Below are 13,639 nucleotides of genomic sequence, written 5' to 3'. Positions count from 1 at the left end.
GGTTTGTCCAGATGATAATTTATTCATCTTGTGAAGGGGCAGTTGGGCAAGCGTTGTTTAGGCAAGTTGTGAAGTTGGCTGTGGGGTTTGGCTTATGCAGGCAGCTTGCAGGTGATGAATGCAGTTGCTGTACAACAACATGGCATTGTTGGCTTGAGGAAATTGAAAATCGAAAATATTTTGAGCTTGTACCCCTTTTATGGGTCCTGGAGCTGCTGTTGTGGGAGATTTTTTCTGGTGGACTGTTGGGTTGGGCTGGCTTGGCTGTACGGTTGACTTGTTATTCAAAAATTTAAAATGGCCCATCATTATTTGCTGGATTGCCCTGGTGGTTGTCTTGGTGCCTTGCGCGCCTTATAGTGTGGAGAGTTTTACGGGCCCAGATAGGTGTGGTGGCCTGGTGGGAGTTTTGTGGTTGAGGTGAGCCTGTTGGGCTTCCTTCTCGTCTGGGGTGTGGCCGTTTGACTGGTGGTGGGTTGAGGTTGGTGTGCTTTGCATGTGGGCTGTTTGAGGGTATTTTTTCAATTTGCGTAGGATCTCCTTTGGGCTGGAATTGGGAAGTGAAGTGTTTGGGCCCTTCTTGGGGCGAGAAGATGACAGCCCGGCAAGTGATATTGGCCTGTTTTGGTGGTTGGGCCATTTTTGCTAGATTTTATGGGCTGTTGTGTGAGAGGGACGTTTACGTGGGCAGTTTGCGTGGGCCATTTTGGTGGGTTGATTGCGTCAGTAGTTACATGGGCCGTTTGAGTGGACATATTGTGTGGGCCAAGTGCGCCAGCCGGTCCTCCTCTTCCTTTTTTTTTTTTATTATTTTTTTTTCTATAGAATTACCGGTTTCCCAAAAAATATATAAATAAATAAATAAAACCCTCCACATTGGTTGATTAGACAAAGCTAAATCTATTAAGTAACTTAAATACCCCTCTTAAAACCACTAGAGTACCATGGATCAATGAAATTAAATTTGGATTAACAATTCAAGACTAACGTTTAATAGCATTAGAAAGAACTAACAAGCTCTCAGAGCTAATCAAGGTGATATCTGTTACATTAAATTCAAGCTTTCGTTTTTGTTGTGATTGATAAGCAAGAACTGAATAAAAAGAATAAAGAAGACTAAAGCGGCATAATTTATAAAAGTTCAACAATATCCAAAGTGTTTTGACAAACCCAATCCCACGAAAAATAATTAACAGCAAGAAAAACAGGAAAAAAATAATAATAAAATCAAAGCACACAATAATTTTACGTGGTTTTGCTTTTTCTCCATGTGACGTATTCTTGCGTGAACAAAATGTTTCACCATAACAACAACAACAAAAAAAAAAAAATAATAATAAATGTTTGACCATGCAATAAGGAATTAAGCCACTTGTTCCACACAAAGACGTGAACATCTTGGCGTCTTTCGTTTCTGTCATGATCATGAGCAATAATAGAATGAATAGAATAAAGAAGACTAAATGGCATTATTTATGAAAATTCAACAATATCCAAAGAAACTTAAACTTGCGTGAATATCTTGATCAATGGAATGGTATACTGAAATGTTTGAAAATTCAATCTTGTTAGTCCATCAATTTATTTCTCTCCAAGTAAACAACCCTTTAAATGACAGTTCAATTGTGGAGAAGGGAACAGAACATTAAGTGAATGAATTTCAATATGACAAGATCAAGCGTCCTTATCTGTTTCTTGATGCTGTGCTCAAGTCTTCTCATCCCAGGCCATTGTCACCGGTCGTTGCCTAAAAAACATGTTGCACTATTTATCTTCGGTGATTCACTATTTGATGCTGGCAATAATAACTACATCAACACCACTACCTATTCTCAGGCAAATTTCTGGCCATACGGTGAATCCTTCTTCAAATACCCAACTGGGAGATTTTCTGATGGGCGTTTGATTTCGGATTTCATAGGTAAGACTGATTATTAAGTTGTTAATTCCATGTAGGAGTATGATGAGCCTCTGAATTTTTATCACTCTATTAATTACTCTCGCAAATAATTCTGTTGCAGCTGAGCGTGCAGGATTACCATTTATACCAACATTTTTGCCATCCTACAACGATAAATTTGTTTATGGGGTGAACTTTGCATCCGCAGGAGGTGGTGCTCTAGTTGAAACTTATCGAGGCTATGTATGTATAAGGTTTGATTGGCTTATTTGAACCTTGAAAAGTTTAGTTTTTGACTTTGCTTCCATTTTCTCTTATTAAACTTCCAGGTGATAGACCTTCAAACTCAGCTGAGTTACTTCAAGATTGCGGAGAAGCAGTTGAAGCAAAAACTAGGTGATGCAGAAGCCAAAACATTGTTGGGCAACGCAGTTTACTTATTTAGCATCGGTGGCAATGATTATGATGCGGCTCTGACATCAAATTCAAGTGTGCTTCAGTCGGATTACTCTACAAAACAATATATAGGGACGGTGGTCGGCAACTTAACAACTGTAATCAAAGTAATAACAATGACTTTTGTCAAATCGACCGTTTGAAATTTTTTCTACATCTTCTGATGATGTATTTCCCTTAATCTTTCAGGAGATATATAAGACAGGAGGAAGGAAATTTGGGCTTTCAAGCGTGGGAGCTTCGGGTTGTTCACCAGCTTGGAGGGCAACTATGAATGGAAGCTCAGGATCCTGCTTGGAGACTCCTCCTTCAGAGTTAGCAAAACTACACAACATAGAACTCTATAAAGCCCTGGAGGAGTTAGAGAAGCAACTAACAGGATTCAAATATTCAGTTCACAATTTCTACGATTCTGGCGTTGAAATTATTAACAATCCTTCAAGATATGGTATGTTATGTGATCTTCCTATTGTGTTTTATGTAGAAAGAATAAGCATCAGGATTCTGATATACAGTTTTGTAATTATGAATTTGTTTTGTGCAGGTTTCAAGGAGGCTATGACGGCATGTTGTGGCAGTGGACCATACAGAGGAATATCAAGCTGTGGGGGGAAGAGAATTGGGATAGAAGAGTATGAACTATGTGACAATCCTGCGGAATATTTCTACTTTGACTCTGGTCATGCTACCGAAAGGGCATACAAGCTATTTGCAGAACTAATGTGGAGTGGAACTCCAAATATCACTTGGCCTTACAATCTGAAGAAGCTATTTGAACATAGCGGAGCTTGAATTGATCCAGCTAACTTCTATAATGAATAAGGGATATTTGTTCAATAAATAAGTTTGATATATGGATTTTTCCTATTCTGTTGTCTGTCAAAGATCAAACCAGTTACTAGCAGAAGATGCGAATAAAGTGTAATACACAATACTATTATCATTATAGACAATAAAATACAAGCATCACCATATTTCCAATAAAATATATTATTGACCTGCAGAAATCCAACAAAATATTTCTAAAATCAATACAATACAATGTTAGCGTTTTGTTCAAAAGGTTATGGGGACATTCTAGTCTAAAGCCACTTAATTTGACTTAACATTTAAAAATTTAATCCATACATAACTGTGAAAATTAAGGAGAATGTTCCTTATCTGTTTTTTGGTCTGTGCTCAAGTCTGATCATCCCAGGGCATGCTCACCAACCATCGCCCAAAACACAAGTTGCATTATTTATCTTTAGAGATTCACTATTTGATGCTGGAAACAATATCTATATCAACACCACTGTTTGTTACCGGGCAAATTTCTGGCCATACAGTGAAACCTTCTTCAAGTACCCTACTGGAAGAGCTTCCAATGGTCGTTTATTTCTGGATTTTATTGGTATGATAACTCGTGTGTTGTTAAATTCATGAATGAGTATAAGGAACAACTGAATTTTCATCAATTTACTAGTTACTCCTGTTAATGTGCTCTTTTGCATGCAGCTAAGTATGCAAAGTTTCTATTAATTCCAACATATTTTCCATCCTACAATGATCAATTTATTTATGGGGTGAACTTTGCATCCGGGGGAGCTGGTGCTTTAGCTGAAACTCATCCAGGATATGTATGTAATCTTGCTATTTAAGCTTAAGGAATTTACAGAATTAGCCAAAAACTTTTGGGCTCACATATTCTTCTGTGTATACCAGGTGATAGATCTTAACACTCAGCTAAGTTATTTCAAGCTTGTAGAGAAGGAGTTTAAGCAGAAACTAGGAGATGCAGGAGCCAAAACATTGTTATCTAAGGCTGTTTACTTATTTATTAGCATTGGAACCAATGACTACTTTGTCCCTTTGAGGACAAACTCAAGTGTTCTTCAATCAGATTACTCTAGAAAATAGGGATGGTGATCGGCAATCTCACAACTGCAATCTAGGTAATATCATTGTTATCTTTCGAAAAAATTTTCTTCAAGTGCTTTGATGAAGATTTATAATTATTTTATTTATTTTAATTTGTCAGGAAATATATAAGATTGGAGGAAGGAAATTTGGGTTCACAAGTTTGAGGCCTAGGATGTTTCCCAGCCTTGAGAGCAATTGTGCCTGGAAGCTCAGGATCCTGCCTGGAGAGTGCTTCAGAGGTAGGAAAGTTACACAACAAAGCACTCTCTAAAGTCCTGCAGGAGTTAGAGAGCCAACTAACAGGATTTCAATATGCAATTCATGATTTCTGCAATTCTTGTATGGAAATTATCAACAACCCTTTCAAGATAAGGCATGTATTTTGATCTTCCAATCTTGTTTTTTCATTATATGCACGACGAAATCAAGCGCCTCGATCTATTCTTATATACAATTTGTAATGAATTTTTATGTTGTGAAGGTTTCAAGGAAGCCATCATGGGTTGTTGTGGCAGCGGTCGATACAGAGGAATACTGAGCTGTGGGGGAATGACAGAAATAAAAAAGTATTGAGTTATGTGATAATCCTGAGGAATATATGTTCTTTGACTCTGTTCATCCCACTGAAAAGGCATACAGGCTAATTGCAGAACTAATGTGGAGTGGAACTTCAGATGTCACAGGGCTTTACTATCTGAAGAAACTTATTGAACACAATTGGATTTCTTTACACCATGAAGGAAAATAGTCAAGAAATAAAATTATCTTCAATGAATTTCTTTACACCAATGAAGAGTTGAATATTTGAAAATTCAACTGCTAAAATGCAATAATGTATGAGAAATGCAAATTGCAAATCTTATAATCAACAATAAAATACAACAAAAAGGTGACAGAAATAATTATACAGTTGTATACCAGCCAATTTTGTTTTTTATGCTCTAAATTTTTTTTATCAGAAGCTCTACTTTCGCTCCAGGTTCTTCTATTTTGACCCTTTAAAATATGAGATTGTTATGTAAGAGATATTCCAAAGCATCTTCTCAGAACATTATTTAGTTAGAAAAGAATTAGATTTTCTAGGTCCTAACATTGACTACTGGTTATATCAACATCAATATCTGGCAATAAGGTCAAAGCCTGAATTCCTTGTGAAAAGTATGTTGATACCAGCAAAAACTGAAGAAAATGGAGGTAAACTAATAAAATATTCAGAACTCCAACCATTGCAGGGAACAGTAACTGGGAAAACATCTGCCTGTTCAGATATCATCCGAATTGTATAAGAAAATCAGAAAGAACAAGTAGTCAAAACAAAAATGATAACAAAATAAAAGATAATATATAGAATGTTACAAAAATATTGCTAGTTCATAGAATTATGGTTCATTAAACAAATGTTAAAGGAACATTCTATACTAAAGCCACCTAATTTGACCAACATTTAAAATCTAATCCTATTGAGCTTCTTGTTCTTCACTCAAGCAATCCTATATATGACTCTGAAATTTAAGGAGAAGGGCATAGAACATTAAGTGAATGAATGGTAAAATGTCAAGACCAAGATTTCTTATCTCTTTCTTGGTTCTGTGCTCAAGTCTTCTCATCCCAGGGCATGCTCACCGGCCATCATCGCCTGAAGCACATGTTGCCTTATTTATCTTTGGAGATTCACTATTTGATGCTGGAAATAATAACTATATCAACACCACTCTGTTAGTTTTGCATGGAAACGAAGGAGAAAAACAGATGAACGAAAGAGAAACTAAAGACTGCAATAATGCTTTGTTTTTTATTCAAAAAACAGGGGTAAAAATATACAAGCAAACGTTACTGTTTCAACTAATAACATTTCAAAATTCAAATTTAAACTTACTCCACCTACTAATACACGTAACAAGCAAGTAAGAAATTACACTTAACCAAACCTAATTCATCTAAACATGTCACTGAATCAATCCAACACAGTGACAAAAAAAAATGCTTCTGCATGAATTACGGGAGATCAACATGCGTTAAACTGCAGTTCAAAAAATCTGCCACCTTTCTGCATTTCCAGCATGATATCACCTTTCAACACTCCTCCTTGATATCATTGCTGGAAATACCAAGTTTGAACTGAAGATATTCAAACTTGGCTTTGGACAACGGCTTAGTCAGAATATCAGTGACCTGTTCTTCTCCCTAGCAGTGTATCAACTCAACTTCATGATCTTGCACAACTTCCCTTACTACATGGTATTTGATCTTGATATGTTTTGTACGACCATGATTAACTGGATTTTTGGCCATAGAAACTGTAGACCGATTGTCATAGAAAATTACAGTAGGCTGACTCTGAGTTTGGTTAAGATCATTCAAAATCTTCATGAGCCAAATGGCTTGGTTCACGGCAACAATAGCAAAAATGTATTCTGCTTCTGCTATTGACTGAGCTACCATTGCTTGCCTTTTGGACAACCAACACACAACACCAGAATTTAAGAAAAATACATAGCCGGATGTACTCTTCATGTCATCTATTGATCCAGCCCAGTCACTGTCCGAATATCCTAGAAGCTGAAAACTTTCAGATTTCCTGAACCACACACCAAGTCTAGGATTACCTTTAATATATCTGAGCACCCTCATAGCTACCTTGAAATGATTTTCACTTGGATTAGTCATAAACCTAGAGAGGAGACTTGTAACATACATTAAGTCAGGCCTGGTTGCTGTTAGATACAACCAAACAACCTATTAAGCTTCTGTACAAACTCTCATCCACCCTGACAGCCCTGTCCTCTTTGCTCAATTTCTGAGTAGCAACCAGAGGTGTATTGACTGGCTTGCATTTATCCATGCCAAACCGTTTAAGAACCTCCACAACATACCTCCTCTGATTGACAAATATGCCACTTGAAGTTTGATTAATTTCCATGCTTAGGAAGTGAGACATTATCCCGAGATTTGTCATTTCAAATTCACAATTCATTGCTTCCTTCAATTCATCCACCTTACTTGGACTACTGTCGATGATGAGAAGGTCATCAACATACAGTGAAACAATGATCAATTCACCCTCCACGTTTCTTACATATAATGTATGTTCATTGGGACTTCTCAAGTAACCCAAGCTACTCAAGTACTTATTGATCCTGCTGTACCAGGCTGTAGGAGCCTGTTTTAGGCCATACAAGGCCTTCCTCAAAAGATACACTTTATTCTCTTGGCCTTGAACCTGGTACCCATCCGGTTGCTTAACATAAATCTTTTCATTGAGCCATCCATTTAAAAACGCAGACTTGACATCCAGTTGGAATATTTTCTAACCAAATTGAGCCGCAAGAGCAAGTAACAGCCTGATTGTGTCAAGCCTTGCTACCAGTGCAAATGTATCATGAAAATCAATTCCATATCATTGAACAAGTCCCTTGACAACCAACCTTGCTTTGTGCTTATGTACTGAACCATCAGGATTATATTTCTTCTTGAAAATCTACTTGACTTGAATCATATTTCTATCCCTTGGTCTGTCCATAAGCTTCCAGGTCTGATTTTTTTCTATCATTGCTAACTCCTCCTACATAGCAACTCTCCATGCTTCAGATTTTGCTGCTTCAGTGAAGTTAATTGGTTCAAGTGTGGCCAGATTACACCTCTCATAAACCTCAACCAATGAACGAGTGCCTCTAACCGGGAGCTCTTCTTCAGTTTCACTTCCATCTTCTTCAGTAGCTTCATCACCAACCACATCAATCTGCCGTGAACTTTCTTCTTTATCAACTTTGTTCTCTTCCCAATTCCAAACACCTTTCTCATCAACCCTTATATCTTTAGTGACATGAATCTTTTTGGTTTCTAGATTATACACTCTACAAGCCTTGGAATTATTGCTATATCCAATGAAAATGCCTATAGTTGCTTTGTCATCTAGCTTCTTCCCCTTGGCTGTTGGAACCAATACATAACAGGTGCTGCCAAAGACCCTTAAATGATCCACAACAGGTTTGATCCCATATCAAGCTTCATAGGGAGTTTGGTTGATCAAGGATTTTATGGAAAGCCTATTTAGTAAATAAACTGTAGTGTTTACAACTTCTGCCCAAAAAATTTTTGACAGCTTCTTCTCAGCCAACATACATCTTCCCAACTCCACAACAGTTCTATTCCTTCTCTCACTTACTCCATTCTACTGTGGAGTATAAAGACTACTGAATTGGTACTTGATTCTTGCCTCTATGCAGATTGTTTCAAACTCTTTTGATGTGTACTCAATCCCATTGTCACTCCTCACCATTTTGATATTCAAACTAGTTTGGTTTTCAACCAACTGCTTAAACCCGCCAAAAACTCCAGCCACTTCATTTTTTTGCTTTAAGAAATACACCCAACACATTTTAGTTTTATCATCAATGAACAAGATAAAATAACAACTCCTATTCAAAGAAGGTGTTTGCATAGGGCCACATACATTTGTGTGGATGAGATGGAGTTTTTCTAAAGCTCTCCAAGCTTGGTTCACGGGAAAGGATGATCTACTCAGCTTGCCAAGATGACATGCATGATACAAGGTCTTTACTTTATCAATTTCGGCCAGGTTCAGAACCATTTGTTTGGTCTGAGCTTGCTTGAGACCGTGGTAATGATAATGGCCAAAACGCTTGTGCCATATTTCAGATTCATCTAGCTTAGCATTGTGAGCTCTGAACTCTGAATTTTTCCAGTCAATGGGAAAGCTTTTTCCTATCATTCTAACTCTCATAAGTTCACTGCCCTCACTATCTAGTATCTTACAAGATTGATCCTGAAAATGTAGGACATATTTTCTCTCTAACATTTGTCCTACACTAAGTAAACTTTGATTTAATTCAGGAACATAAAGCACATCAGAAATCAGCTTAGTAACTGATTGAATTTGCACAGCCACATCACCTCTCCCTTTAACATCCACAAATTCTCCATTCCCTATCTTGACTTTGGATTGAAACGCCATGTCCAAGCTGATGAAGCTTTGCAAATTTGGAGTCATATGACTTGTGCATCCACTGTCAATCAACCAGGTTTCATTGCATGATGAGTCAGACCCGCAAGATGCCAAAAATAACTGCTCAGCTTCCTGCCCTTGCTGCAAATCTTCAACTATCTGAGCTTGCTGCTGAGAGGATTCCCCTTTATTTTTACAAACTCTCTCTATATGGCTGAATTGTTTGCAGGCTCTACACTGAATTCCTGGTCTGAACCAACACCATTTTTCTGAGTGTCCCTTCTTCTTGTATTGGGAACATGGTGGATACTCTTTTATCCCACCATGTTTGTTCCACTGAATGTTAGCTTTCTCTTTCCCCTTCTTATCTCTTGCATTTCTCTCATTTCTAGCCTGCACAAACTTCCCTTTATATGTTGTAACCATAACACCTTCACCTGCGTCTTCCAGCCTTAAAAGCCTTATTTGTTCTTGAGCTTGTAAAGAATGGACCAGCTCAGTTAGAGTTATTTGAGTCAGGTCTTTAGAATCCTCAAGAGAGGAGATTTTAGCTTCAAACCTTTCAGGTAGGCTTACTAACACTTTCTCCACAATTCTTCTATCCGTCAATTCCACCCCAAGCAATCTAATTTTATTAACACACTCATTAATCTATCAACGTACTCCCTTACCTTCTTAGTTTCTTGCATTTTCAGTAACTCAAATTCTCATCTCAGGTTCAACACCTGTATGCCCCTTGTTGTATCACTACCCGTATACTCTTCTCTCAACTTATCCCATGCTTTCTTTGGTGTTTCATACGCCATGATCCTTGTGAATACAAGGTCAGTTACTGCTACATGAATGTGATAGAGAACTCTCAGTGCTTTGGCAGCCTCTTCTTCATGCATCTTGATTTGATTTAGGGTGGGATTTGGTCCCAAGGGAGGTAGTTGACGATTCTCTTCCACGTACTACCACAGACCCTATCCACAAAGGAATGCTTTCATCTTGATTTCCCACATGTGGTATTGCTTGCCATTAAAGACTGGAGGTGTGAGAGAGACTGAAGGTTGTGCCATTGAAACTGAATGTTTTGAGTTTTAACAAAGAGAGTGACGAAAACCAGGGTTGAAAGTGAGAAGAAGGAAGATTAATTATCAGGCTCTCTAATATCAGTTAAGACTTTGATACCAATTGTTAGTTATGCATGGAAACGAAGGAGAAAAACAGATGAACGAAAGAGAAACTAAAGACTGCAACAATGCTCTGTTTTTTTTTCAAAAAACAGGGGTAAAAATATACAAGCAAACATTACTGTTTCAACTAATAACATTTCAAAATTCAAATTTAAACTTACTCCACCTACTAATACACATACAAGCAAGTAAGAAACTACACTTAACCAAACCTAATACAACTAAACATGTCACTGAATCAATCCAACACAGTGACAAAAAAAAAAACTGCTTCTGCATGAATTACGGGAGATCAACAGGCGTTAAACTGCAGTTCAAAAAATCTGCCTCCTTTCTGCATTTCCAGCATGATATCACCTTTCAACACACTCTCCGAGCAAATTTCTGGCCGTACAGTGAAACCTTCTTTAAATACCCTACCGGGAGAGCTTCAAATGGGCGTTTAATTCCAGATTTTATTGGTATGATTCATTAGTATGTTGTTAATTTCATGTATGAGTATGATGAAATATTGAATTTTGATCTTCCTCATGTAATCAACTCTATTGCAGCTGTGTTTACAAAGTTACCGTTAATTCCAACATTTTTGCCATCCTACAAAGATCAATTTATTTATGGTGTGAACTTTGCATCTAGAACTGGTGCTTTAGCTGAAACTCGACGAGGATATGTATGAAATCTTGATGTTTAAGCTTAAAGAGTAAATAGAATTAGCCAAAAACCTTTGCGCTCACATTTTTTTATGTAAATACCAGGTAATAGATCTTAACACTTAGCTAAGTTATTTCAAGCTAGTGGAGATGTAGTAAGCAGAAACTAGGTGATGCAGGAGCCAAAAGATTGCTATCCAAAGCTGTCTACTTATTTAGCATTGGGACCAATGATTACTTGTCCCTTTTTTCACAAACTCAAGTGTGCTTCAATCGGATTACTCTAGAAAAGAATATATAGGGATGGTGATTGATAATCCGAGGATTATACTATATTTATTAGGCTTTTTAGTCGGATTTTAGATACTTCTTAGTCCATTTTTACCTGAATTGCTACTTAATTCTTTACATTTTGTGTTTTAGGCCAAAATGGACATTTTGAGCAAATAATGAGCGAATTAGAGTTTTTGGACCCAGAAGTAAGTGCATCTCATAATTTGGGAGAGTTCTGAAGCAGAGTGGAGCACTATAAAGCTTGCTTCCATGGGAGAGCATCGAAGATTGAAGATTCAAGCGAAGAAGCAAGCAGAGGGCAATTATGTAATTTCAGAATTCTACAGGAAGGTTCGCCGTGGCAAAGTTTGTCCTTCGCCACGGCGAAATGAGTGATGCACAAGAGTGTCAACTTACCACTTCGCCGCGGTGAAGTCTGCGTATTTCAGATTTCTTCAAAATGCACAGTTTCATTTTTAGGAAAGTTTTAGGTTTTTGGGGTGACGTATAAAAAGAACACTTTGCCATTTTTGTAAAGCGGGGACGTTTTTGCTTTGTTTTAGAGTTTTCTTTGAACATTACTTGGATTTTGGTTGAGAAAGTGAGAAGATTGGAGATTCAACCTTGGAGATTCATCAACTAGGGGAGATATATGTTCTTTCTCTTTGTTTCAATATGCTTACTGTTTCATTTACTGTTTTCCTTGCTGTTTATGTTAAATTAGTTATGAACTAACGCTTTTGGGGCTAGGGTTTTGATGAACTTCGGATTTTTATGGATTAGTGAATTGATTATTGTTATTTCCATCCTCCATTGCATAGATTGTGTGATTATTCTATTTTTATTGAATGTATTTGATGAATATATATGATGAGATTGAGAAATGAATCGTGTTGAGCTTCTTGGGTAATCACCATTGTAGTATTAAATGCTAGAGATAGATTTAAGAATCAATGAAATCAATCTAGGATTGTTTTAGCTTAATGAACTTGAATCTATTATTCTTCAATTCTTCAATTTGTTGGGTGCGGAAGTGTAATAGAGAAAAGTAAGAGTTCATAGTCTGAGAAGGTATGCTTGACAATTTAGAGAATTTGATTTACAATCCGTGCATGTGAGTGTGGAATTAGCATAATCCTTTGAATCCATCGATAGAGTCCGAATGAAATCAAAACCCTAACCGTTTGTTAAATTGATATTATCCTTGTTTTTAAACTCTTTCTTTCAATATTTAGTTTTTAATACTTAGAGGTTTTGTTCTTAGTTTAATTTTAATTCTTCCTTTAATCCAAACAAATTCGGTTCTTTAACTTGAAAAACAGTTAGGGAAATTAGTGCTTAACAATCAATCCTCGTGGAAACGATACTCACTCATTACTTTATTACTTTTTGCGATTAGTGCACTTGCTATATTGCATGTTGTAGTAACAATGCATCAGTCATCGGCAACCTGACAACTACAATCAAAGTAATAGTATCATACTCTTTCGAAAAATCTTGTTCCAGTGTTTTATAAACAAGATATATTTTTGTTCAAGTTATTATGTTCTGATGACAGGAAATATATAAGATTGGAGGAAGGAAATTTGGGTTCTTAAATTTGGATGATTTGGGTAGTTTACCACTGATAAGAGCAATTGTACCGGGAAGCTCAGGATCCTGCCTGGAGAGTGTTTCAGAGTTAGCAAAACTACATAACAAAGCACTATCTGAAGTCCTGCGGGAACTAGAGAGCCAATTAACAGGATTCAAATATGCAATTCATGATTTCTACAATTCTTCTCTGGAAATCATCAACAACCATTCAAGATCTGGTATGTCAATTGATCATCCGATCTTGTATGCATGTTGAGATTACAATTTGTACTGAAATTTTTATGTTGTGAAGGTTTGAAGGAGACCATGGTGGCATGTTGTGGCAGTGGTCGATACAGAGGAACAATGAGCTGTGGGGGCATGACTGGAATAAAAGATTACGAGTTATGTGATAATCCTGAGGAATATATGTTCTTTGATGCTGTTCATCCCACTGAGAAGGCATACAAGCTAATAGCAGAACTTATGTGGAGTGGAACCCCAAATATCACAGGGCCTTACAATCTGAAGAAACTATTTGAACATGTATAGCTGATCAATTAATGTTTATTGTTTATGTAACGAATAAGTTAAAAAAGGCCTTTGAGGTCAAGCTATACTTTGAATAATAAGGTCCACATTTATATAATATTGTTGGTTTCCTTGTCAAATCAGTAATATTTTCTAGCCATTTTATATCAGATGCTCTACTTTTGCTCAAGGTTTTGATTGGACCGAC

General features: G+C 37.0%; 2 protein-coding genes and 1 pseudogene across 2 annotated transcripts; all 3 read left to right on the top strand.

Moving 5' to 3' along the window:
• Nucleotides 1-1,615: 1,615 nt before the first annotated feature.
• LOC116132684 (GDSL esterase/lipase 1-like) lies at nt 1,616-3,342 on the top strand. The gene is made up of 5 exons (XM_031418356.1): nt 1,616-1,921; nt 2,022-2,143; nt 2,230-2,463; nt 2,546-2,804; nt 2,901-3,342. Exons 1-5 carry the CDS (start codon nt 1,654-1,656, stop codon nt 3,146-3,148), a joined length of 1,131 nt encoding a protein of 376 aa, XP_031274216.1. The 5' UTR covers nt 1,616-1,653; the 3' UTR covers nt 3,149-3,342.
• Nucleotides 3,343-3,397: 55 nt separating this feature from the next.
• Nucleotides 3,398-4,831, top strand: LOC116132698 (GDSL esterase/lipase 2-like). Its single transcript, XM_031418368.1, has 6 exons — nt 3,398-3,419; nt 3,555-3,749; nt 3,854-3,975; nt 4,061-4,225; nt 4,377-4,497; nt 4,740-4,831. The coding sequence occupies exons 1-6, from the start codon at nt 3,398-3,400 to the stop codon at nt 4,829-4,831; spliced, it is 717 nt and encodes a 238-aa protein (XP_031274228.1).
• Nucleotides 4,832-5,809: 978 nt separating this feature from the next.
• On the top strand, nt 5,810-13,585 carry LOC116132690 (annotated as a pseudogene).
• Nucleotides 13,586-13,639: the final 54 nt, after the last annotated feature.

This window comes from Pistacia vera, unplaced genomic scaffold (assembly GCF_008641045.1).
Source record: "Pistacia vera cultivar Batoury unplaced genomic scaffold, PisVer_v2 Contig259, whole genome shotgun sequence".
Classification (NCBI taxonomy): domain Eukaryota; kingdom Viridiplantae; phylum Streptophyta; class Magnoliopsida; order Sapindales; family Anacardiaceae; genus Pistacia; species Pistacia vera.
This window is presented reverse-complemented; position numbering and strand designations above follow the sequence as displayed.